The 25454-nt window shown below is 41.2% G+C and overlaps 1 protein-coding gene across 12 annotated transcripts in view; it reads right to left on the bottom strand.

Moving 5' to 3' along the window:
* Window positions 1-25454, bottom strand: part of ESR1 (estrogen receptor 1) — a 198715-nt gene that overhangs the window by 40988 nt on the left and 132273 nt on the right. For all 12 annotated transcript variants that reach the window (XM_035108734.2, XM_035108740.2, XM_035108736.2 and 9 more), the window contains one exon: window positions 10162-10494. In XM_035108734.2, the coding sequence (XP_034964625.1) occupies window positions 10162-10494 (333 nt within the window). The remainder of the gene's footprint in view (window positions 1-10161; window positions 10495-25454) is intronic.

Genomic DNA, 25454 nt, shown 5'->3' with positions numbered 1-25454 from the left:
CGTTTGGGAGCCAAAACATTTGGAAACTAAGCTGTTCAAAAACCAAGGTACAACTGTACTATTAACTAATATTTTTGCCTCGAATGCAAAAGTAATCAAACTATTAAACATATATAACATATGGTAAGAACAAACATACTGAAATGATAGGCACTGTCAACATATTTTAAGGAATGCACACCAGGGGTGGAGAACCTCTAGCCTGAGGGCCCAGTCTATCAGGCCTCCCAATTTGGCCTATGAGGGTGTTTCTGGCAAGCCATGCCCACCTGCCCCACACTTGAAGTCATATATGACCTCAGATGTCGTGCAGGTAAAAATGAGACTTTGAAGGTGGATTGTCCCTCCTACTTGTCAAAGTTTGCCGGTGGGGATGGGGGGAGATGAGCATCTGCTTCCCCCCCCCCTTGATGTCCACAAAGCGTTATATTCAACATTAGTAATACTCAGAGTAGACCCATTGAAATTAATGGACATCACTTTAATGGATCCACTCTGAGTATAACTTAGTTGGATGTAACCCACAAAACATAATATGGAATTCTAGCCACATCTACTCGAAAGTAAGTCTTACTGAATTCAGTGGGGCTCGCTTCCCAGTAAAGGGGCTAGAATTGCAGCCTAACTTGTTTTCTACTTTTCTCAACAAGTAATTTACCTGAAAAAGCAATTGATAATAAGTGAATTAAAATATTAAAGATATGCATATACAGCCATGCAGCTAGTTTGGCCTTAACTATTGTAGGTGTTGAGCCTTTCAGGGCACTTTGGCTGGGTTCAGTGTCAGGAGTTTTTTTTGGGGTGGTGGTGGAAACCCTTCTTCTACTTTCTGTGCTTAACCTGAGTTCAGCTGCATGCAGAGTACAAACTCCAAATGAAAAGGAGATGACATGAGGCTTTCAAGTTCATTTATGGACAAATCCAGAAAGAAGCAAAACAAACAAGTGGTTTACTCTGTGGCTGGAATGTAGGGGCAAAAGGATGATTTCTGAGAAAAAGAGTAATAGAATGCTCTAAAATAAAATAAAGTGCAACAAGTGACCTGGAATTTAGAGAATGTAAATGGTTAAGAGACAAAATTAATTCACCAGGAAACAGATAATTTTTTTAAAAAAATCAATGTGAGGCCATAAGATCACTCATTTCTTTTTTAAAAAAATGTAAATCTACATCTAAACAAAGAGCAGCATAGTTCTCTGTGCCAGTCAGTAAGTCTTTTGTATGGAAATTAGGTATTGCTGCAACATCCAAGTGTCAAACTCTGTGGTGTACAGTGCCATCCTGCAATGTTGCTCTGGTGCAGTGGAATAGGCCTGCACCATACCTAGAGCACCATCTTTATCAACTGTGGTGCAGCACTGTCACACAAAGTAACCAGAGTAAAGAAGGGAACAGATTGGCAAAGCAAGGAAACTGATTGACAGTGACTCTTCAGTGAAGCAAGAGAGCTTCCAGTATAAGATACCCTTGGTACCAGAGTAATGTAGAGATCTGAGAAAGATAATTAGTAAGCAAGCGATCAGGGGTTAAAAATTCATTCCAGGAGCAAGTTTCATGCAGCAGGGAGACTGCAGGGAATAGGAAACTCAATTATATGGCTGAGATATGGTAGGAAGCTGTTTTAATGTGAATCGTGTCCTCCCTCAAAGAGGGCACGTGTTGCGTTGAGACCTGGCAACCAAACCCTTGAGTTGTGGGTGGGTACGATTGCATAGCCACAACAACCTATTGGTAGGTCACTTGATGCTGGGTTTAATCTGACCAATGGGATGCTAGCCAAATGGATCAAGGGACCTATATATGCCAATGCACGTGACCCTGAGCTTTCTCTCTTGGTCACTGCATGAGAACACCCGCCCACCTCTCCCTATATTTTGGGCTTGCACGCTTGACCTTGCTATGCCGTCGTGTGTCGTCTGTCATTGGGACAGGGGCACGGCAGGAATTTTCTCCACTTGGTTGATTGGCTTGTGCCATTTGGGTTTCGCCTGCCGCATAGCAAATTGTCACAACTTGTAAGGTTGCGGATAGGCTCTGGTTCAGGTGATAGGGATGGGGGAACGCTCTCGCCATCCCTATGTGAAGGGTATTCCGTTAAAGGAATCCAGGGACTCAATGATTTGGTCAACCCTGCAAGGGGTTGTACCCGTGCCTGAGTCCAGGGGGACATCTGGGTGGTGGACATAGCATGTCCCTGGCTTTCCGCCATTCCAGGTGTTCACCCTAGGCTGACCTATGGTAGTGCCCTGGGTCAGCGCTACCTGCAACGGTGCAGGGAGCTAGTCGAACCAGAGCCTATGCAACCACTCACTTGTTGTAATCAATAAAGTTGTGGCCTAAATTCTGACAAAAACCAAACAAAAAAATTGAGTCTTGTATGAATGTATTTAAGGGGGAGGTTTAAAGGTCTAAACATGCAATTGCAACTAATATGCAGAATAGCAAAGGAGACCTGGTGCAGTGGTACATGGTGCTCATTAATGTCTATGTGTACATACATTAAGGTCATGGCCACTGGTCCCATCACCTCCTGGCAAATAGAAGGGGAAGAAATGGAGGCAGTGAGAGATTTTACTTTCTTGGGCTCCTTGATCACTGCAGATGGTGACAGCAGTCCCGAAATTAAAAGACGCCTGCTTCTTGGGAGAAAAGCAATGACAAACCTAGACAGCTTCTTAAAAAGCAGAGACATCACCTTGCCTACAAAGGTCCGTATAGTTAAAGCTATGGTTTTCCCAGTAGTGATGTATGGAAGTGAGAGCTGGACCATAAAGAAGGCTGATCGCCGAAGAATTGATGCTTTTGAATTGTGGTGCTGGAGGAGACTCTTGAGAGTCCCATGGACTGCAAGAAGATCAAACCTATCAATTCTGAAGGAAATCAGCCCTGAGTGCTCACTGGAAGGACAGATCGTGAAGCTGAGGCTCCAATACTTTGGCCACATCATGAGAAGAGAAGACTCCCTGGAAAAGACCCTGATGTTGGGAAAGATTGAGGGCACAAGGAGAAGGGGACAGCAGAGGACGAGATGGTTGGACAGTGTTCTCGAAGCTACCAACATGAGTCTGACCAAACTGCAGGAGGCGGTGCAAGACAGGAGTGCCTGGCGTGCTATGGTCCATGGGGTCACGAAGAGTCGGACACGACTAAATGACTAAACAACAACAACAACATTAAGGCTACACTCTGTAAGTATATGTCCTGAGGATCCATTGCCTTTGATTCCTATAGGTCAGAGATGTCTATAGGACATTAAACAAGTGGATGCTTGGGAGGAATGGAAAAAGGCATTCCTCATCCTTACTTCAGTAGCACCTTAAAGACCAACTAAGTTTTTATTTTGGGAGGAGCTTTCGTGTGAAAGCTCATACCAAAATAAAAACTTAGTTGGTCTTTAAGGTGCTACTGAATGAATTTTTTTATTTTGTTTCGACTCAGGCCAACATGGCTACCTACCTGTAACTCATCCTTACTTAAGCCAATGTCTCATTAAAATGTTTCTTTCATGGACAGGAGTGTTGGAGAAAAAGGAAAACAGCAGCAGAGCATCTCTTCCCAATAGTCAGTCTTTATGAATCTACTGCCCAATCTAATGAGCTGTTGCGTGTGTCTTATAAAATTGAGCCAACAGAAAGCTAAAATGAAAGACACAATTCTATGTGAAATTAACTGGAAGCATATCCAACTGGACACAGCATGACTTACTTACAAGGAAACAAACATTTAAATCTACATAATGTAAGACTTTCCATCCTGCTGTGTTTGAGGATATTTCATAGCTGCTGTTGTTTTTAAATAAAACTTCCAGATAATTAGCTCTCTGGTGAAACATTCAGAGAGAGAGAAAATCCTTATTCCTCCTGAAAGCTCTACAAATAATTTGCATATTTTGTCACCCAAACAAATGCATTATCTTATTTAAGAAAAGCAAAACATTAACGTCGCTCATTAAAGTTCATTACAATGCCTTCTGTCCTATTGTAAGATGATCCGTATCTCTTTAATGAGATACGGTATTTTGCATGAAAAATACACAGGGACTGAAGCACTGAACACTGGCACATTGCAGGATAAGGTTCAAATTTTAAATGCTTGTTTTCCACTGAAATGGCACTCTTATTTCCTCCTTCTCTCCTCACTGTTACATCTGTCTAGGTAACCTTATGATATCCTGCACCTTCCCTCACACTTCCATATGGCAGTAAATATTGTACACCCAGTGCGCACTTGTACAAATAACAGTGACGAGTTGTGGTAACAGATAACTAGGAATGCTATTATATTTTATCTTCAAATCAAATTCATAAAAGACATTCCAAATTATTAATAATGTGTATCCAAGAGGTATTCTATTCCCCATTCTAAATTGCCGGGTGCCATTATACTCCTCAGGAGCATCCAAAGTTACAAACACACTCACACACACACTTCAGGCATTCATATAGGGTGAAACAAATGAGGCAGCCTGTGAGGGTGAAGGAGCTGCCTAGCCGCTCCCCACCCCCGCCCCCTGTCCTTTTTCCAGTCCCTCTCCATGAATTTGAGGGGAAAGGTCTGAAGTGGGGAGCCCTATTCTACTTGTGGACAATTCCTGCATAATTTGTATCCCCTCCCCAAGGACTACACAGGGAGCTTCCATAAGGACAGTCTTCATACATTCATCCTCTATTTCATACAAGGGTAAGCTAACCAGGGTAGGCATGACTCCCATCAGTAAGAAGTATCCTTAGCTGTTCTAGGTTATACCTTTGTTAAACCAATTGGCCCTGAAGGAGCTGGTCTTGGAGTATGTTGCCTGGGTAAAACATAGATAATCTGCTATCTCTTCTTAGGATCACTTGTAGTTGTGCAAGCATTCAGTTGATAGGGGATTTATTGGGTAGAGGAATTCTGTATAACACAAAACACTGCACATATTTACCAGTATACTCTGAGATGTTGGTCCTAGTAGTAGTACTGTTATCTGTTTTTGATTTATTTTAAATAGCACCATAGTGGAGTGGAATGCCTAAAAGCAAGTCTTTGAAAACCCAAGTAGATGTAAACGTAGACTACAGCTTCCTAGACAGTGGGAAAGCTAGAGTGAGTGTGCAACCTTGACTTGAAAAGACAGTAAATTTATCTTCATGTGTGCTGAAACAGCTTACTTCTGCAAGTTAGATATTAACTCAGTATTTCACAGCCCCAGCCTGTACAATTGGAGGATGTTGACAGAAAGTAGTAATTCTGCTTACACTTTCACTGCTTATTTTGGCCAGAAATAAATTCAGTGTATTTGTACAAACATAAATACTTCTCAGGTACATAGCCTTTCACTGTGCCTTTCACTATAGTCTCATTAAATGCATCAGCAATTCCACCTTGTCTTACTTTACATTATAAATGGACTCTGCCCACAGTGGCTCATATTTCCTGTTCTCTCTTCCTTCTACACCCTTCAAATGGCTTTATTTCTCACCAGTCCCATCTGTAAATACAGATACAATTCAGTGTTTAAACAACATATTGTTACCAGGGTTCGAAACTCCCATTGTTCCAGGTGCATTTTGTGACAGGGAACTTCATTAATGCGAGCAGTTTCTGAGCTCTGGGCGCAGTATTGAGCCTGAGATTTCAGTTTAAAACTGCCACTGCTGGAAGAAAAGGAGGACGCTTTTCTGCCTCCTCAGTTCCAGCCACTCTCTGAAGAATGGAGTAAGGTCTGTGTGTCCTTTTGGACCAGGAGGTGCAGTGAAGACTATGGTGTCTTTATGATATATGGTTTATTTACACATATATACAACCTGAACCTACTGTGGGGAGGTTCCCAGCATTACACTCCTCTTATAGGCGCAGCAGCTCCTCTACTGTTGCTCTCATGTCTGCCACGTGGGATCCAAAACCTGCCAGCACACATTCTGCCCCAACCCCCCCCCCTGCAAAATGCAACCATTTTTCCTTCTGCCTACCTCATTGCTCACTGCAATTCTCCCCCCCCCTTGAAACTCTTGCCTTTTCCTCTGCTATTTCTTACCCCATGGAGGGTTTTTTTCCGATTTGCTGCCTGCCCAGAGTCTCTCTGTAAATGGCCTTCTTAATAGGGCATCACCCATCTCTTTGTGCTCTTTTAATGGTTCATATCTCCAGGCAATTACCTCATCTGGAAGCCATGCTGGCTTATATTTTAACATGGTTTATATTTTTAAAATGCTAAATTCAATGTCTGGCACCCCAGAATTAGAAGGCAGGTCCAAAATATGAATGCATGAGCATTCTGTTGCAGCCAACATAATAGGATATGGTATGTGCTTAGTTGTAGAATGTGTGGTGCTCATGCCAATTTATCCTGCTTGTAAATGTACCTATGGGCCCAAAAAGGTTGGCGGTTCCTACAATAAATGAATCTCAGAACAGCAGAAAAACTGAAGATACAAGGCAGCAGTGACTATAAACTGTGGCCCTCCAAATATTGTTTGACTACAACTACCTACAAAGGAAAGTCAGCTATCTAACTTTTAGAAGAAATCTGAAGGCAGCCCTGTCCTGTATAGGTAAATTTTTAATGTCTGACATTTTACTGTGTTTGATGTTTTAATTTGTTGGAAGCTGCCCAGAGTAGCTGGGGCAACCCAGTCAGGTGGGCAGCATGTATAATAATAATAATAATAATAATAATAATAATAATAATAATACCACCATCATTCCTGACTATTGACTACGCTGTCTGAGGGCAATGGGAGGGGAGTTTAGCAACATTTGGAGGGTTACAGCTCAGCCACCCTGATATGAATGAAACCTAGACTCAAGATTTTCAATACGGGGGGGGGGGGAGCAGTACTGAGAAGAAATGTAAAATGAAGACCAGAAATGAAATTGTCATAACCCATTAATGGAGAGAGATAGATAAGCATTGGAATATGAGAAAGAAAAATGGAGAACATGAGAATAAAGGTTAAACATGCATTGGAGGAGGGAAAACACCTTCACAAAAAACCTATGTTTATTCAGTGTTGCACCTAGAAATAACTAAACTACCCCAATGTTTATCTGTCAATTCTTTAGAGACCATGAATTTTCCTGGAGAGTTGCAGGTTTAAGAACATCCCAGCACAGAAGGAAGGCTAAGAGAGAGCAGACAAGCTGAAATAAGAGAAGGAAGTCTTAAAACTGTAGCTGCAACACATGCTTTGCCACCTCCCTCTGTAGGTGGTTTAGACAAAGCAGCTTGATCTTTTACTTAGCATCGCCTGCCTCAAACTGGAGGTTTGGCCCCTTGGGAGGGCATGGCATACCTGGAGAGGAGGCCCAAAGCTTTGGCCAGCAATAGAACCCTGAAGTGGGAGGTGCCAAGAGCTGAGTAAGGTTAATGCTCTCTTGCAATGAATGCACTCTCAGATTTGTGGCAACTGCCCCATGACCCCAGTGTGACTTGGGAAATGAGTTCAGAAAGAAATAAAGTTCTATTGTGGGCAGCTTTAAGAGGGGAGGGTCAGAGATAATACGCTCTATTCCTCAAATGCCAACATTGGGAATACTCCATTGACTGATGTCTTCAACAGCAGGCTTGCCTGCAAGTAAGCAAGCAGCTCTGCAATTTCACTTGCGGAAGAAAAAATCTGGTGCTGCATTGCACATAGTGGGAATTTAGAAGGAGAACCCACATTCTAAATACTAAATTTCTCAAGGTTAATTAAAATACCTTGAGAAATTTAGTAATACCGTAATTTGTTGTATTAGTAAGCAGTCAAGCCAAGAAACATAATTAGGACATCGTTGTGGGTTACTACCAGCTAAAGGTAAAGGTAAAGGGACCCCTGACCATTAGGTCCAGTCGTGACCGACTCTGGGGTTGCGCGCTCATCTCGCATTATTGGCCGAGGGAGCCGGCGTATAGCTTCCAGGTCATGTGGCCAGCCTGACAAAGCCACTTCTGGCAAACCAGAGCAGCACATGGAAACGCCGTTTACCTTCCCGCTGTAGCGGTTCCTATTTATCTACTTGCACTTTGACGTGCTTTCGAACTGCTAGGTTGGCAGGAGCTGGGACCAAGCAACGGGAGCTCACCCCGTCACAGCTAGGGAGGGTAAAGGGTGAGAAGGCAGTTTTCTGGGTAGAAATCTGTCCTTCTTGCCTCTTTTGGTGCTGCCTATGTGACAAAAACATACATGTCATATATTTAAGGCACATGGTGCACCCCCCCCACCCCCCGCCACACAATAATTCAGGGATCTGTAGTTTATTAAAGGTGCTGGTATGGATAAACTAAATTTCTCAGAATTCTTTGGGCTAAGGCATGACTGATGAAGTGATATAAATGTGCTTTAAATGAAAGGTGTGGATGAAGAAACATTGGGTGGGATTCAGCAAACAAGTCCTGTTAGTAGAAGCCCACACATTGACTTCCACAAGTGCAACAATGCTTTCCTCCTCTCCTCCCAACATTACCTGAGATCAAGTAGTATAATGCATATAGGTAAGAAGTTTTAAAATTAGCCAATTTGGTCAGAACTTGGCAGACTGATTAAATTTCAAAAAATAATATTTTCAACAGCATATGGAAGATGATTACACTTGAATAGTGTGATTGTCTCTTATTTTCTATTTGTGAAAATAAAATTCACAAACTTAACCAAGAATTTTGGTGTAAGGGAGAGGGTGTGAGAGGAGGTGGTGGTGGAGGAGGAGGAGGAGGAGGAGGAGGAGGAGGAGGAGGAGGAGGAGAAGAAGAAGAAGAAGAAGAAGAAGAAGAAGAAGAAGAAGAAGAAGAAGAAGAAGAAGAAGAAGAAGAAGAAGAAGAAGAAGAAGAAGAAACGTGGCTATTGTTGGTCCTTCACAGAGTGTTCCTAATTTAACAAACAGTCTTTACAGGTCAAATGAGAAAACAATGCCTTAAGAAAGCCAGCAACTTCAGTGGTATTAAAACAAAAATGCAGTGCCAAGTATTTATCTTTTAGCTTCAGGAAACCACAAAATAACCATAGCACCATGAATCATCTTGAAACTTCAAAGCCTGCATGCCCAATGTACCATTTTAGGATCATTAAATAATGCAGCTACTGTACTGGGTGTAAATCATTAACCAAGTCCACTGAAAGCAATGCCAACTACTTCAACCTTCTTGCAGTATTAAAAAAGCAAAAAAATATCAACCCCGCCTTTCCTAGTATCTGTACTATTAGCTACTAGTTCTGTTACCTCAGTGTCTAACAACAATTGCCAGCTAACTAACGATCACATTAAACTTGCCTGCGTACCTTACATAATAAGTGAGGGATGACATTTTGCACAGTTAATGGTTGTAGTATCACCAGGATAATGGATGTGGCCTACAGTAGCATTTCATCCATACAATTTCATCCCTGTTTACTCACAAGCAAGTCTCTATGCTTGTAATTATTATTTAGGAGTTCAACAGAACTTTCTTTTGTGTGAACATGCACACAGGTCTAAACTTGACATGATGTTTTTTGCTTCACGCAGTTTAGAGTTACAGAGCAGATTAAGAAAAAAAACCTTACCAATGCGGAACGGGAGAATCTGCTGCACTGCAGATTCAATTTGGGCCCCTTCCCCTTCCTGCAGCAACCATGCACAATCAGAGGCATGTTCTCCCTGGTGCCTTGCAAGAGCTTCCTTCCCAATTTTGCAAAGCAGGTAAATTGGAGTGGAGATTCAATCAGGACCAAAGTGGTGGCAAAGAGTTAAAGCTCTCTTTCCCACACCTCGGTCCCAATCCGGCTTTGGGGGAGGGGGCAGCATGTCAGCTATTTAGATTTTAAATAAATGAATTCACCGTGTAACATCAAAATCCCCTCTTGTTTGGCCCTTGGTGACCCACAAAACCTCGTGATAGATACGATTACTATTTCAGCTACGGTAAATCTCTACGTACTTTTAGTATTTTTTTTAACAATCCAGACTTTCTTCAGAGGCATGCATCTACTGACAGTCTTTGAAGAGAATAAATAGTCTGTTTTTACATTTTATGCAGATGTGCTCTTAATTGTTTGATATCATGTTAATTGTGGTTTTATTGTTGTTTTATTGTTCTATAAGCCATAAGGGAGTTGTATGAATACTGTTTCTCCAAACTTTCAGACACATTTGCATAAGTAGAATCTAGTCAACAGTTTGTCTTGAGGTATGAACAGCTGTTCAAACATCCTTTACTAATATTCTTACCTGGAACTCTTTTGGCCCAGTTGATCATATGCACCAGTTCTCTGTCAGCCAAGTTGGTCAACAGTGTCATCATAGAAGCTTCATTGAAAGGCCTGCCAGGGTCATATTCTGAATAGACAACAGGTGGTTCAGCCTCTAGCAAGGCGCTGACCATCTGATCTGCAGTTAGGGACAGGGCTGGACTGTTCTTTTTGTTATGCTTGATCATCAGAGGACTTGGCCAGAGATTGGGGCTCCTTGTCTCGGCAACAATCCCCGAATTCTTGTTGTCTTGTTCCTCTCTTTGGCGTTTGTGCTTCAATATACGGCCTCCTCTGCGGTCCTTCCGAATTCCTAGAGGGAACATAAAAATTCAGTTAATATAATTTCCTCTTCTTTGAATACAGCACTATTCAATAGCCAGGCTGGGAATTATGCAAATGCCAATGGATCCAATTTTCTGCCCTAGGGTAAGCCATGCTATGCACTAAGCTACACTGTGAATTAATGGGAAATAATTTTTATTAGTAGTAGTATTGTTTATACATCATCACCATTATTTTCTTTATTTTTTTGTTTTAATTTTTCCTCCCCCCTTACTTTATTTATTTATTTTTACTTGAAAATTTAACAATCGAAGAAAAATGCAACAAAAAAGCACTCCACCAAAATTTCACCAAAAGATTCCTTTGCCTTCATCATTCATGAATGTAATTTGTTTTCACAATATTGATGGAGAATAGCCAGGGAAAACTGCAGAAGAAATGTTTGGCATACTCTTACCTTCCAAGTCCCGGACTGCAGAATCCGGGACCGGCAGCCGTGTGACACCGGAAGTTGCGTCGACGTAACTTCCGGTGTTGCTTTGCCCTTCTATGGGCACCAAAAATGGCCGCCACCGGCTTCGAAAGTCACTTGTACGCATGTCAGGAAGTGCGTCGACACAACTTCTGGTGTTGCTCCGCCCATCTATGGGCACCAAAAATGTCCGCCGCCAACACCGGACATGTGTAGATGCGACTTTTGAAGCCGGCGGCGGAAAACGGGAGAAAAACGGAGAAAAATGGGAGACGAAGTGATACGGGGGGCCACTGGGAAAAGGTAAGTAAAAACGGGGGTTTCCCGGGGAAAACGGGGTACTTGGCAGCTATGGGCATACTACTAGTAATGTACCAATTTGATGAAAAAGAAAAGGATAAAAAGAGCCACTGCTTTAAACAAATGGTCTGCCATCTGGGAAACTGCAATTACCACATTAAAGGCAAGGTATGGGTGAACATCTCTGTTTAAGCATTGACTTCACTCTGTACAAAACACTCTAATAAATTAATCAATCCCAAGCCAATAAATCTTGACTTAAAGGCTTCAGTTTAAATTTGACAATGAGGCTTGAAGTTTGCGGTGCTGCTTCCACCTATATCTCTTCTGAAAAAAATGTCTTCTAAGGTTGGAAAGAAATGTTCTACATTGTGAATATCTCTATGTATTGAGCAACATGTAATTGAATGAATTTAAAAAGAAAGAAATACCTAAGAATGTTGGATTATTTAATTGCAATTTATGCACGTTGTCAGCTTTCCAACTCTTCAATAATTGTTTCTAGGTAAAGAGGTTCTGCAAATCCACACTCGCCACCTGATCCTTTATTTTAAAGACAACATGCCTGAAGAAGCCTATCATTAGAAACAGCAGAACTTGTGGCAAAACTTTACCATCCGACATATCTAACTAGCAAAATAATAGGACAACTCAATCAGAAGCTTCTTGAATTCTGCCACATGACTCATAATAAATATGATACTGGTTTGGTCTATGAAAACAGAATAGGCAAGCATATGAACGAAGGGCAAGGATTTTCATAGTAATTTGCCTTGTAAATTGACGTCATTTACTAATTGCATGTGTCTTTACTCTGGAGAATCATGTGATTGTTTAAAAACAAAGTACAGATGTGCATGTCTTACTTCTTGTTTATGTGTTTAAATATGTGTGGGCTATCTTAGAACTCCAAGCAGATAAAATACAACTTTTATAGATTTGTCATGGCTACTGGCCTAGTTTACAAGAAATGCTAAGCTATTTCTTGTATGAATGAACTCCATGAGCCAGAGCAAAATTTCAGGTTTGAAGGTTCCCTAGCTTACCATTCCCTCTTCTTGCATGGTCAGGATAACTTCTGTTGTGTTTTACTTTCACTTTCAAAATATCTCATCTTAACATTATGTTACAGTATGAAGCAGAGATCCTGGTTTACAACAAACACCGGTTAGTTTCTAAACAAACCAAATTCAAACCATGGATTATGAAGGTGTCCTTTTAAACTAATCATTGCTTGATGAAAAGCTGGCCAAGTAGTACAATGGGGGCAGGAGAAGGGAACATGTGAGCCTGACACTTTGCTCAGGCTCGTGAAATCACATCAATAGAGGATTAAACCATGATTTAACATTTAAATGGACGAAGCTGTTCTGCACACTAAGGGATGGACGTATGGGTAATCTTCTCTTTTGAACTGAGTTAGAAAGCCTGCATATGCAGAACCTGATGTTATTATGAGGTTCTGAACTCAGGGGCAATTCTCTCTAATGCCAATTTATTCAGCTAATCAGTGGTGCAGCTAGAGTCAATAGAGCCACAGGCAGAAAGAGGCAGATGATGGTGGCAGTGGCAACAAGCCTAGTGTCAGCACCTGGGTGGGATGGGCACAGCAAGGCCCATCAAGGCTGGCTCTTGACGGCCACAGCATCCTTGAAACTTGGTGTGAACCTTGGTTTTTGAACATCTCGGAAGTCAAACGTTTTGGTTTTCGAATGCCAAAAACTCAGAAATAAATGCTTTGGTTTTCAAACATTTTGGAAGTTGAACGGTCTTCCGGAATGAATTACGTTCGAAAACCGAGCTACCACTGTACTCAGAATATATATTTATTTTTTAACAAGATTGGCAAACTGTGTTTGGTTTTGGTTTTTTGGTTTTTTTGCACTAACTTAACAGGAATGTAGATGCAGTTATTAAACAGGGGAGGGCAGAGAGGTGAGAGAGAAATGGAAGAGAAATGTTAGTTATGCGCTTCCCAACTGAGATACAATACATAGCCATCTAAAGGGCCCATTAAGATTAAATCTAGGGACTAAAATTAAATTTCTCCCAGGTTTGGGGTTGTGTTGGGCAACTAGGAAATCATTAAAACATTTCTTCTCGTGTTCCTTGACAGACACACACCTGAACTGTCTCAACACTTACACACATCCCTTTTCGTCTACTGATGTTGGTGCTCTGATGCTGAAAGGGCAAGGCCCATGCAGAGGGTAAATATGATATTAGATCTCCCTCAAAATTGGAGAGGGATGTGAGGTATCCTATGACCCCTTAGGCACCCTCCCAGGGGCAATATGACTGCAGTCTAAAATACTAATTAGGTGGAAGCTAAGCAAGTATTTTAGCCCAAGTTGCATAAGCAGTCAAAAGCTCTAGGTTGCAGTATCTGTGTTCTTCAGGTGGGAATCAAGTAGATGACATGTATCAGCCAGTATTTTGGGAACCAGCATCTAATTACTCGTCTCTGACAAGAAAACCAACTATTGCTTTCTGTATAAATGTCTTTGGCTCGTTTATCTCCCAATATATTCTTCCAAACAACAAGTTGCAAATACTTATCCATTTGATAGAAATTTCCTCAAGACAGCTTTGGGCACCAGAACTGAGGAGTTTAAAAAGATTAATTTTATGCATTCTGTCTTTCTTACATCAGCAGCTAGAAATGTTCTGACCTACAGAGAAAAAGTTTTTTTAAAAAAATCTGTAGATGCATCACTGCTCATTAGAGATTTATAGGGTTTTTCTTACTAGCTCTTCACTTATCCCATAGAAGGAGAAGAAACAAGGAGAGATCATTATTAATTCTCTTGAACAAAAAGGGAGTAAGTGCACTTTTCTCTTGGAAAAAAAAAACAAAACCTCGAATGCCTCCATTTTTTTCTGCTTATCAAATTTTATCATGAGTACCCAATACAAAAAAAGTAATATAACATGAGCAGCAGACAAGACACAAATTCCTAAAAGGCTACTAGGCTACCATTTGAATGAGTCACTTTTGGAGCTAAGTGTTAACCAAAGCCTAAGAGCTACGTTAGAATTTAGCTGACTGTGAAGCTAGAAGGTTCATATATGACTCCTATACAAAAACACAGAGCTGGGATTCAAAATACAATAAAAAACAAAAGAAAAGCCAGAAAATGAACTGAATCGATTTAGAATTACTTAAAACTCACAAACAATACATTCTTTATTTGTTTCCTGTAAGTAGATGCAACTTTTAACTACTACAATAAAAATGTTACCAAAGCTCATCACAGAAAATAAAAAGTCCAATAAATAAATAAATAAATAAATAAATAAATAAATAAATGTTGCGGATGATAATTTTGCTACTCTTAAAATATTTAAATCTTCATCTTTAGAGCTACTGGATGAATAGCACACAAGCAACTATTTGCCCAGTGTAAAGCAAATGCTTTGCTTTAAAAGCTTGGCTAGAGTTGGGGAAGAAGTCATACTCCAGATGTTGTGGGACTACAATTCCCATCACCCCTGATCATTCATCTAAAAAAACAACAACAGCATGCCATTTGTGCTACCCCTTCCTCCAATCATATCCTTTGCTCTTTGGGTTTGTTCCATTTTACTTTCCATACAAGCCAACAGCGTTCTGTGTTCTGCAACAAGGCAACTGCAGAACTGATATAACAGCCTGAGCTTTGTTACAGCAGAAGCCATACCTAGCCAAAACTATTCACCTTTAAAGTTAAATCACCTGCTCTCAAGCAAAAACAAAACAAAATTCTAAGTGCCCACTGAAATGCTCTCAATTGAAGATGGGCCATAAAAGAGAAAATTGCCTCACTGAAAAGAAAAAGTAAATATGGAAATGGAGAAAGAGACAATAACCCCCCAAAAAGTGACAGCTGTTTCTGAACAGATAGAAAAGATGCCTCCAGGGATCATATTCTTAGCACCATTAGGCTATGAAAAATCATATTTTGTGAATGCAAGAGCAGCCTAATTTTGAATATGTAGAAATGAATGATAACAACAAGGAAGGGAATCTGCCCTCTTATACTGTGTAAGACAACCTGCATACTGACCATGCTACATAAATAATAAAAGTTTCTGAAGACTATACGTTTTAAACTCTCCAAGTATATTTATTATATAAATGATGGTGCCAAAAAAGAAAAGGGCAATTTGAAGAAAATAACATCTGTATAAAGCCATGAGAAGACAAGGAGATGTGACCAGCTGCCACTTTTTCTCTTATACTAAGAGCAGAGATAGGTGTGGGGAAGACATCTTTTATTATAGGTTTCCGCCTAACATTTAGGAGACAGCTGCAGGACTCATAAAGAAAGGATCCTTTCAGACAGCTATCTTGGTGATAGATTTTTCAAGTGAAATCCTGACAGGCATTTACCACATGCTGAAAAATCCAAAATTATTTAATTCCTGCTTCAGAACTTCCTTCAATCAATATAATTGTCCAGCCATGTATAGCTATTTTAGTTGAATGTTTGCAGTGTTATTATTACTATTATTTATTGAATAGTATTGAATCCCTGCCTTTCCTCCTGATGGAGCCCAGGGTGGGAAACGTATACACAATTTAAAAACAAATACAAGCAAAATATGGCTAAAATATGAGACTTTTTGATGAAGAACAGGTAGTCACTCAATAAATGAATGAATGAATGAATGAATGAATGAATTACATTATTTTAGTGGGTCACTTTATTTTATAGACTTGTGAGGGCTTTGATAAATGACAGAGGTCTAATACAGGCAGCAAGTGGAAATAAATTCATGTGGAAATCCATCATAGAGTTGCTCTGTCATCTGTATTACTTACAGTGCGGTGGTCCTATATCTTCTTCCCTGCCGCACAAGGTGTAGTAAAGGCATGCAGCCAGTCCCAGGTTCTGTCCTTGGCATCTCCTGGCAGGGCTGTAATACACTCTTGTATGAAACCCAGGAAGAGCTCCTGCCAGTCAATGTAGAAGCAATACTGAGCTAAATAATCTTCCTTATTTCTATGCTCATTTTTTTATCATAGAGTCATAGAATTATAGAGTTGGAAAGGACCTTGAGGGGAAATCAACTCCCTGCAATGCAGGAATCTCAACTGAGTGTCTGCGCCTGGCAGCAACACAAAAACAATTCGCTCAGATTCATTTGAAGTTGTTGGCACTGGCAAGGTTAAAAGGAACATGAGGAGTGGGGGGATCATGCTCAGTTCTATTATCAAGGCATCCCTCAGATCAGGAAAGCCCTTTGAGGTGATATTATGCAGGGGTGCCTGGAAGCAGTGGATAAGAACTCTGAAAAACTAATTGCGTGGCAAGGGCCCGAAATCCCCCCCCCAAAAAATGTTGGAATAAAGACACTTGACACCAATATTTTAGGTTAATGGGCTAAAAAGGCCACAACTTTATTGGTTACAGAATGTGAGTGGTATTGGCTTAGAACTGAACCGACTATATCTGACTCCTGCCCGCCTGCAGGAAGTCTCAGAAGAGTTAACCACCAGTAGGGGGAGTCCTGTGGTGCACATCGATTAGGAACTCTCCCAGGGTCACCAATAGGGACTGTGCCATGGCCCTAGTCCCTGCTTGGGCTTCGGATGGGGCCATGCTCCCCGGATTCCTTTAATGGAATATCCTTGAAATAGGAGGAATAGGTGATGGCCACTACCTCCCCTCACCTCCTACCGAATACTCCAATGCCTAACCGCCAAACCTTACAAAGTTCTGACGATTTGCTACAAGGTAGGAGAAAAAAACCAAATGGCTGGTGCCAATTTGTCAAGTGGAAAAAATTCATGCCAGGCCCCTTCAATAAGCGACCAACCGAGGTCCATAGCAAGGTCAAAGGATTAAGAGCCTAATCTTAGGGAGGGAGGGAGAACTGTGCGAGGGGAAATCAGAAAAAAGTGAGTTCCCGCATGTGGGCAGTTTAAATGCTGCGTGCCACGCCCCCTGGCAGACCGGATTGGTCAGCCTAGGGGCCGGGCGCGGAGGGAATTCCCTAAGACGCTAGCTACACCCCCGTGCATGGGGCAGGATCATGTCCAGCCCGCGACCCCATTTCCCCAGGGAAGGGAAATGGCTTTTTAGTTCTGTAAGCAGCTTACATTGTGACAGCATTGGGTTCTGCTTCCTATAGACACCCTTTCATTCTCTTGGAGAATAGGACATAGTACCAGACCCTCCTGCATCATAGCATCTGCCATTGACTAATGGGAGCCCCACCCCGGCTGAAGAGGGGCCAAGCAAAGAATGCGTTTTACTGAGCCCTACTAAAAGTAATGGACATCAACATAGGCATGTTGATTGATTTCAATGGATCTACTAACAATAAAACTTAAGAGGAACCCAATGTTTGTGGACAGTATTCTTACGGTATACAGTTTAGTCACGAGGTGGCACAAAACTTACTTGGCTCTAAGTGGAATCTGGAATTTCCATTGGCTGTACTGTTCTTACAGATGTTCTGAGTTATAGTCCCTCTCATATTTAATATATGTACATAAAGATCTGGTCTTGTTCCCTGGCAAAAACCCAAATCTTATATTGTAGAATAAGGCAACATAATATATTACCAACACCTCAAATTACACGTTTCAATTATTCCCTTCATAGAGTAATCTAATATTTGTTTCAAAATAAATACTTGGGGAGGGGAGCAAGCCAGGTTGGCTGGCACAAAAATGACCATGTACCTGTAGCCCTACTCCCCAAACATCTAGTAACAAACCTAGTGGGGAAATCAAAAGTGAGATTCACAATCTGTTACGCATGCACTTGTCTGGATTCTAGGTGGTGCAGAACACAAGTACTTTCTTGCAAAAACGCAAGACATTTTCTTTCTATCCTCTACATATGTCAAGTGGACAAATATATGTCTGGGGGGGAAATTAAAAATTACCAACTGCAGCCTTCTAAAAGAATCTTTCAGCCATCAATTTGATCTCCAATGGTCTGGTCTGGCACAAGCCAGCCAATGTGATGCAGGCTTATAAATCAACTTTCCATTGTGCTGTTTAGAGCATAAAGCACACAAGGAAACCATTTTTAAGAAGCCTCAATCTTAAATTTTCCTCCCTCCAGCTGTGTTTGTGCATTGATCCAAATATTGCTACTCTATGTGTGTTTGTGCCTGAAGCAGAATATGTTGGCTGAGGCACCATGGGATATATCTTTGTTTTCCTCGAAAACTATTTCCCCAAACTACCATGCCCTCTATACTGCCTAAAATATCAGGTAGCACAGTATGTATTTTCATTTTTGTTCATGTTTGTCAAGGATGGGACTGAAGACAATATTAGGTTACAGAAGGCAGCATGCACAGTACTGCTTCCTGTGTACGCTAAATGGGATGACTACCTGTCACTCACACTTTGTTGTTGTTTAGTCGTTTAGTCGCATCCGACTCTTCGTGACCCCCATGGACCATAGCACACCAGGCACTCCTGTCTTCCACTGCCTCCGGCAGTTTGGTCAGACTCATGTTCGTAGCTTCGAGGACACTGTCCAACCATCTCGTCCTCTGTCGTCCCCTTCTCCTAGTGCCCTCAATCTTTCCCAACATCAGGGTCTTTTCCAGGGAGTCTTCTCTTCTCATGAGGTGGCCAAAGTATTGGAGCCTCAGCTTCAGGATCTGTCCTTCCAGTGAGCACTCAGGGCTGATTTCCTTCAGAATGGTAGGTTGGATCTTCTTGCAGTCCATGGGACTCTCAAGAGTCTCCTCCAGCACCATAATTCAAAAGCATCAATTCTTCGGCGATCAGCCTTCTTTATGGTCCAGCTCTTACTTCCATACATCACTACTGGGAAAACCATAGCTTTAACCATACGGACCTTTGTAGGCAAGGTGATGTCTCTGCTTTTTAAGATGTTGTCTAGGTTTGTCATTGCTTTTCTCCCAAGAAGCAGGCGTCTTTTAATTTCGGGACTGCTGTCACCATCTGCAGTGATCAAGGAGCCCAAGAAAGTAAAATCTCTCACTGCCTCCATTTCTTCCCCTTCTATTTGCCAGGAGGTGATGGGACCAGTGGCCATGATCTTGGTTTTTTTGATGTTGAGCTCCAGACCATATTTTGCGCTATTCTCTTTCACCCTCATTAAAAGGTTCTTTAATTCCTCCTCACTTTCTGCCATCAAGGTTGTGTCATCTGCATACCTGAGGTTGTTGATATCACACTTTACAAATTGATAAATTTTGCTATTCTGTGTTCTGAAGGACACTGGGTGTATGCTACCTTTATTCTGCACTTGACATACTGACTGGCTGCCAGGTAGGCCAGGGGTTCAAGACACTCATAAAGTGCACTTCCAACCACTTTAAACAAGCATCTGTGAGGACCCCCCCCCCAAAAAAACTCCCTTAAACAGGGGTCAGCATAGTTGAGATGGAAATGAAACCAAGACTGCCCTGACCATTGGTGCAAGGGGGCCTTGTCTGGAGACTGTTGAGGTAGGTGAAAAGGCTTAACCACTCTTTCTAAGTGTGGACACATAGCTATGAGCTACAGCTTTCATCCAGAAAAATCCAGGGTGTGCCTCATGTAATTCCCTTGGCACATTCTCCTGCCCTTGTGGGGGAACCACCACTCCCATGCCCCACAAGATGCAACCACCATCTAGGCTCATGTCTATACCTTTGTCCAGAAGGGCCAATATTCTGCTTCTGGATACTGTCTTGGCCCTCCGTAATAGTATAGCATACTGTTAATTCCACATTCTTATCAAGAATGTCTTCACAGAGGTCTCATCCAACTCTTTGGAAGGGGCTGATTCTGGAAGCAGTAATCTTCTGAGTGCATAGGTGTTGCCATGTTGACTTGTAGAGAATCTTGAATTCAGAAGCTGCTAGGGTAAATGCCCAACACTGTCATCGATTTTCTCTGTAAACAGCCCCGCCAATGGTTTGTAGCCTGCTTTGATGGCAAAAGGCTTCCCATACAGGCTGTGGTAAAACTTCTTTAAGCCAAATACGATTGCTAGACTTTCCTTTTCCAATGGAGAATAGGCCCATTTGGCTTTATTTTGTTTCCTGGAGGCATAACCAATTGGTCATTCTTCTTCTGCTGGATCTATTTTATGGGACAGAATTGTCCCTGGTCTACAAGATAAAGCATCACAGGACAAAACTAACAAGTCAAAATGGAGTGATATGTCTGCAGTGTTCAGCCTTCTCCTGGAAACCCTCCCTTTGTCTGTCTGCTCAGTAGCACAAGGCTTCATTTCTTAAGTATTTTGTGGGCTTGGTGCCTTTTCAATAGTCAGTCTAAGTCCTTATTTTCACTCTTGTCTTGCCCAGTAGATCCAAGCCTTTTTTTCATTGTTGGTAACTCTCTTCATTTACTACTGTAACAAAAGCCCCTCTAGCTATTTCCATGCCTATTGGATGATTACTGAACTGTACATTTTTTTCTACTACACAGTAAACATGGATCCTCAGTTGCCTCCTGTCCTATTTCCTCCTGTAAATAAGAATTCTTTTTTTTTTTTGCCTGATTTGGCTGTGCAACCAAATATTGGGTGGCTTTTTAAAAATTAAGATGCAAATCATGTAAATTTGTCCCTGCTGCTTCCATGGTAGTTGCCACATTTACAGGTTGATCCCAGTTCAGCTCCCAATCAGCTAGGAATTGCTCTTGAATTACAACATCACCAACTCCACACACAAATCTGTCTCTCAACATATCCTCCAGAACATTTCCAAAACAATAGGGTTCTGTAAACTTTTTGAGATTAGGTCTATACTGATAGGAGGGAAAGAGGGAGCTGAATCTATTACAGAATTTGAAATGTTCCTGTTATACTTGGGCCTTGGAATGCAGCGGTCAATCAAGATTTTTGGCAACCCTGCCAAACGTTTATGCTCTGGTATTTGTGGTTGCAACAAACTTGTTAAAAGGTAGCGAGTTTTTTTGCCACACACATCACTGAGCAACGCCCTTGGGATGATGATGATGATAAAACTGATGAAAATGTAAATAGGGGAGGTGCAGAACTAGGCATTGTGAGTGCAGGGACAAAGGATAACGATCCAGAGACCACGTATCACAGGTGAAAACTCTTATTAGTCATGTTTCTATTCCTCAGAAAGAAAAGGCAGAAAAATAGTAAGAAATTAATTCATAATTTGTGAACTATGGTCCTTATTCAGAAGTGAAGTGACAAAACATGTCACACACACACACACACACACACACACACACACTATATGACTCATCACATACTTTAACAAATCAAAACAGCACTTTCTCTTTACTTCCTTGTACTAGGGATTAAATGTCACTATTTGTTCCTGCCAATGTTAACTGGAATTGCCCATGTGGCATAATCTTACTACAAGCAATACTGTACAGTGGTACCTTGGTTTACAACCATAATTCGTTCCGGAGGTCCGTTTGTAAACCAAAACAGGTTGTAACCCAAGGCATGCTTTCACTAATGGGGCCTCCTTAAAAAATTGTTCATAATAATAAAAAAAAGGGTTGTAATCCAAAAAAAGGTTGCAACCCAGGACACGCACGTCTGGGTTTGACGTGTTTGTAATCCAAAACGTATGCAAACCAAGGTACCACTGTATTTGAAATTTACATGTTATGAGATCCTAACAGGATTTGAAAAAAATGATTTTCTATTTGTGATGCTTTGTTCAATGATGGAACATAAATGGATATGTTCCATTTGTGTGGAAACATAAATGTATAAGAATACATTGTTTGCCAGAAACTGTAATGGATTGGAGGGGGGGAGTAGCAAACAATCAAGCATATATTTTTGTCTGCACAGATCTGTTTTTTTCCTGGCTAACCAGGAGGAACATCCCTTGATCTATCTTTCTTTTTTCTTGGAACAATGCAATAAGTACAGTAGCAACTATTCCAATCTACCAGTAGTAAAATAAAAAAATTCTTTCAGTAGCACCTTAAAGACCAACTAAGTTTTTATTTTGGTATGAGCTTTCGTGTGCATGCACACTTCTTCAGATACAGTGAAATGGAAGTTTCCAGGCACTTATGTAGAGAAGGGGTGGGGAGGGGTGGGGATGGGGATGGGGAGGGGGGATCACTCAGAAGGGTGGTGGAAATGGGTGATTGACTGACTGATAGCTGTTGATGACCGCAAACGACTGCAAATGGTTTTGCATGAAAAAGCAAGGGTTGAGATGGCTGAAGATCGCTTATCATGTATAATGTGATAAGAACCCGATATCTCTGTTCAAACCAGGTCCCTCCATGGTTTTGAGCTTGGTGATAAGTTGCAATTCAGCAACTTCTCTTTCCAGTCTATTTCTGAAATTCTTTTGTAGTAAGACAGCTACTTTGAGATCTTGTATAGAATGTCCTGGGAGATTGAAGTGTTCTCCTACTGGTTTTTCTGTCTTCTGGTTCCTGATGTCAGATTTATGTCCATTTATCCTTTGGCGTAGGGTTTGGCCTGTTTGTCCAATATAGAGAGCTGAAGGGCACTGTTGGCATTTGATGGCATACACAATGTTAGAGGATGAGCAATTAAATAGTCCTGAGATGGTATGTTGGATGTTGTTGGGGCCAGTAATGGTGTTGTCTGGGTGTATGTGGCAGCAAAGTTGGCATCTGGGTTTATTGCAGGCTCTGGTACCAGTGTCCATGTTAAGTCTGGTGGTTGTATTATTGTGGGTGAGGAGTTGTTTAAGATTGGGTGGCTGTCTGTAGGCAATGAAAGGTCTTCCTCCCAGAGCTTGAGAAAGGGAGCGGTCATTGTCCAGGAGAGGCTGTAGATCTCTGATGATGCGTTGTACTGTTTTAGCTTGGGAGCTGTATGTGATGACTAGTGGTGTTCTGTTATTTTCTTTCACCACTAGTCATCACATACAGCTCCCAAGCTAAAACAGTACAACGCATCATCAGAGATCTACAGCCTCTCCTGGACAATGACCGCTCCCTTTCTCAAGCTCTGGGAGGAAGACCTTTCATTGCCTACAGACAGCCACCCAATCTTAAACAACTCCTCACCCACAATAATACAACCACCAGACTTAACATGGACACTGGTACCAGAGCCTGCAATAAACCCAGATGCCAACTTTGCTGCCACATACACCCAGACAACACCATTACTGGCCCCAACAACATCCAACATACCATCTCAGGACTATTTAATTGCTCATCCTCTAACATTGTGTATGCCATCAAATGCCAACAGTGCCCTTCAGCTCTCTATATTGGACAAACAGGCCAAACCCTACGCCAAAGGATAAATGGACATAAATCTGACATCAGGAACCAGAAGACAGAAAAACCAGTAGGAGAACACTTCAATCTCCCAGGACATTCTATACAAGATCTCAAAGTAGCTGTCTTACTACAAAAGAATTTCAGAAATAGACTGGAAAGAGAAGTTGCTGAATTGCAACTTATCACCAAGCTCAAAACCATGGAGGGACCTGGTTTGAACAGAGATATCGGGTTCTTATCACATTATACATGATAAGCGATCTTCAGCCATCTCAACCCTTGCTTTTTCATGCAAAACCATTTGCAGTCGTTTGCGGTCATCAACAGCTATCAGTCAGTCAATCACCCATTTCCACCACCCTTCTGAGTGATCCCCCCTCCCCATCCCCATCCCCACCCCTCCCCACCCCTTCTCTACATAAGTGCCTGGAAACTTCCATTTCACTGTATCTGAAGAAGTGTGCATGCACACGAAAGCTCATACCAAAATAAAAACTTAGTTGGTCTTTAAGGTGCTACTGAAAGAATTTTTTTATTTTACTTCGATCCAGACCAACACGGCTACCTACCTGTAACCAAATCTACCAGTAGGTTCCTCATCGGCTTCCCTTAGAGCACCTTATTGCTGTTTGTTTGAATTTTGTGGTTTATATTTTTATTTGTAAACCACCTTACATACAAAGGTGGGATATATGTGTTGGGGGGGATGAAATTAACTCCTGATGAACAACCACTTTGAAGATGGGTTGGCTATTTGACTGCACAATGTCACCCAATGGACATAAGCAGGTGAGCAACTTCAGTGTCTCCTTCATGCACATGCACAAGTATGTATTTTAATGTTTCTGTTGGAAGCCGCCCAGAGTGGCTGGGGAAACCCGGCCAGATGGGCAGGGTATAAATAATAAATTATTATTATTATTATAAGTATGTTCTTCTTCATGTACAAGACATAAGGGTGCTCAATTAATTTTGGAAGTTAAGGTGCAAAAGACTGAGACGAAAGAATAGTCCATTACATGGCAGTATCTGCTTTCCTCTTGCTGCCCAATACATATTGTTGGAGGTTGTCCTTGTTATATCGCTGCTTTGCACATATCAGTAGGCAGTACTACATTCACAAATCCCAAGTGAGCCTTCATATCCAAGAAGCATGGTCTCTCTGCAATGTTGTAAGATGAATAGAAGAACTGGACTATCCATCTGGGCAATCTTTGTACCGGTAATAGCACTGAGGTATGGCCCTTCCAAAGCTCTTTTAATACCTAACATTGAGATAGTCTGCTCTTCTGATTTGAAAAGAGTAGCTTGAGTCGAGCAGGGTGAGGACAACAATGACATAATTAGGAGCAGAAAGGGTAGGTGTGATTTATCATCCAGCTGCATATTTGGTGTGTGTTTGGTGTAAATAGCACTTCTGATGTAGTAATAGGATACAGGCAGTATTATGATGTATCTTCAAACAACCAGCACACTCTTTGTATTTACAGAGCATGAAAAGACTTCTGAACTATAAGTATTTTTGCAGTGTCCTTTTAGTTAATTGTTCTTTAAATACACAAGTACTAATAACTGTACATTTTTACGTTGGTACAGAACAGTATGTTTTGAAAATATTATAGACATTCACTTCAGATACAAAACAAATAGTTTCCTACAGCTTGAGTACGTTTCTTCCTCATTCACCAAGTACTATTTTTAGTACAGTATAACATTGCATTCAAGATAATTGCAAGGCAAATTAGAATTCTTGGAATGATTCCAGATGATGCATTAAAAAATTAATTCATCTTTGGTTCTGAGAATTCCTTTAATAATCATCTGCTTTTCCTTTGCCGTATAATAAATTGTCATCAGAGTATAATTGAAAACAAGCGACAAGATCAAGAATAGGTCTGATATGTCAGTAAACTGTTCTGAAGAAGAACAGAGGGGAGTAAAATTCTTCACATTTGCATCAATATAATCATTATGAAGCAACAGCTAATCAATCAAGACTAGCCAAACTCTCTAAAAGGAAGGTCTTAGAAAT

The sequence above is a fragment of the Zootoca vivipara genome, chromosome 3, assembly GCF_963506605.1.
Source record: "Zootoca vivipara chromosome 3, rZooViv1.1, whole genome shotgun sequence".
Lineage (NCBI taxonomy): Eukaryota > Metazoa > Chordata > Lepidosauria > Squamata > Lacertidae > Zootoca > Zootoca vivipara.
Note: the sequence above shows the minus strand (reverse complement) of the source record. Positions and strands in the feature narration are given on the sequence as shown.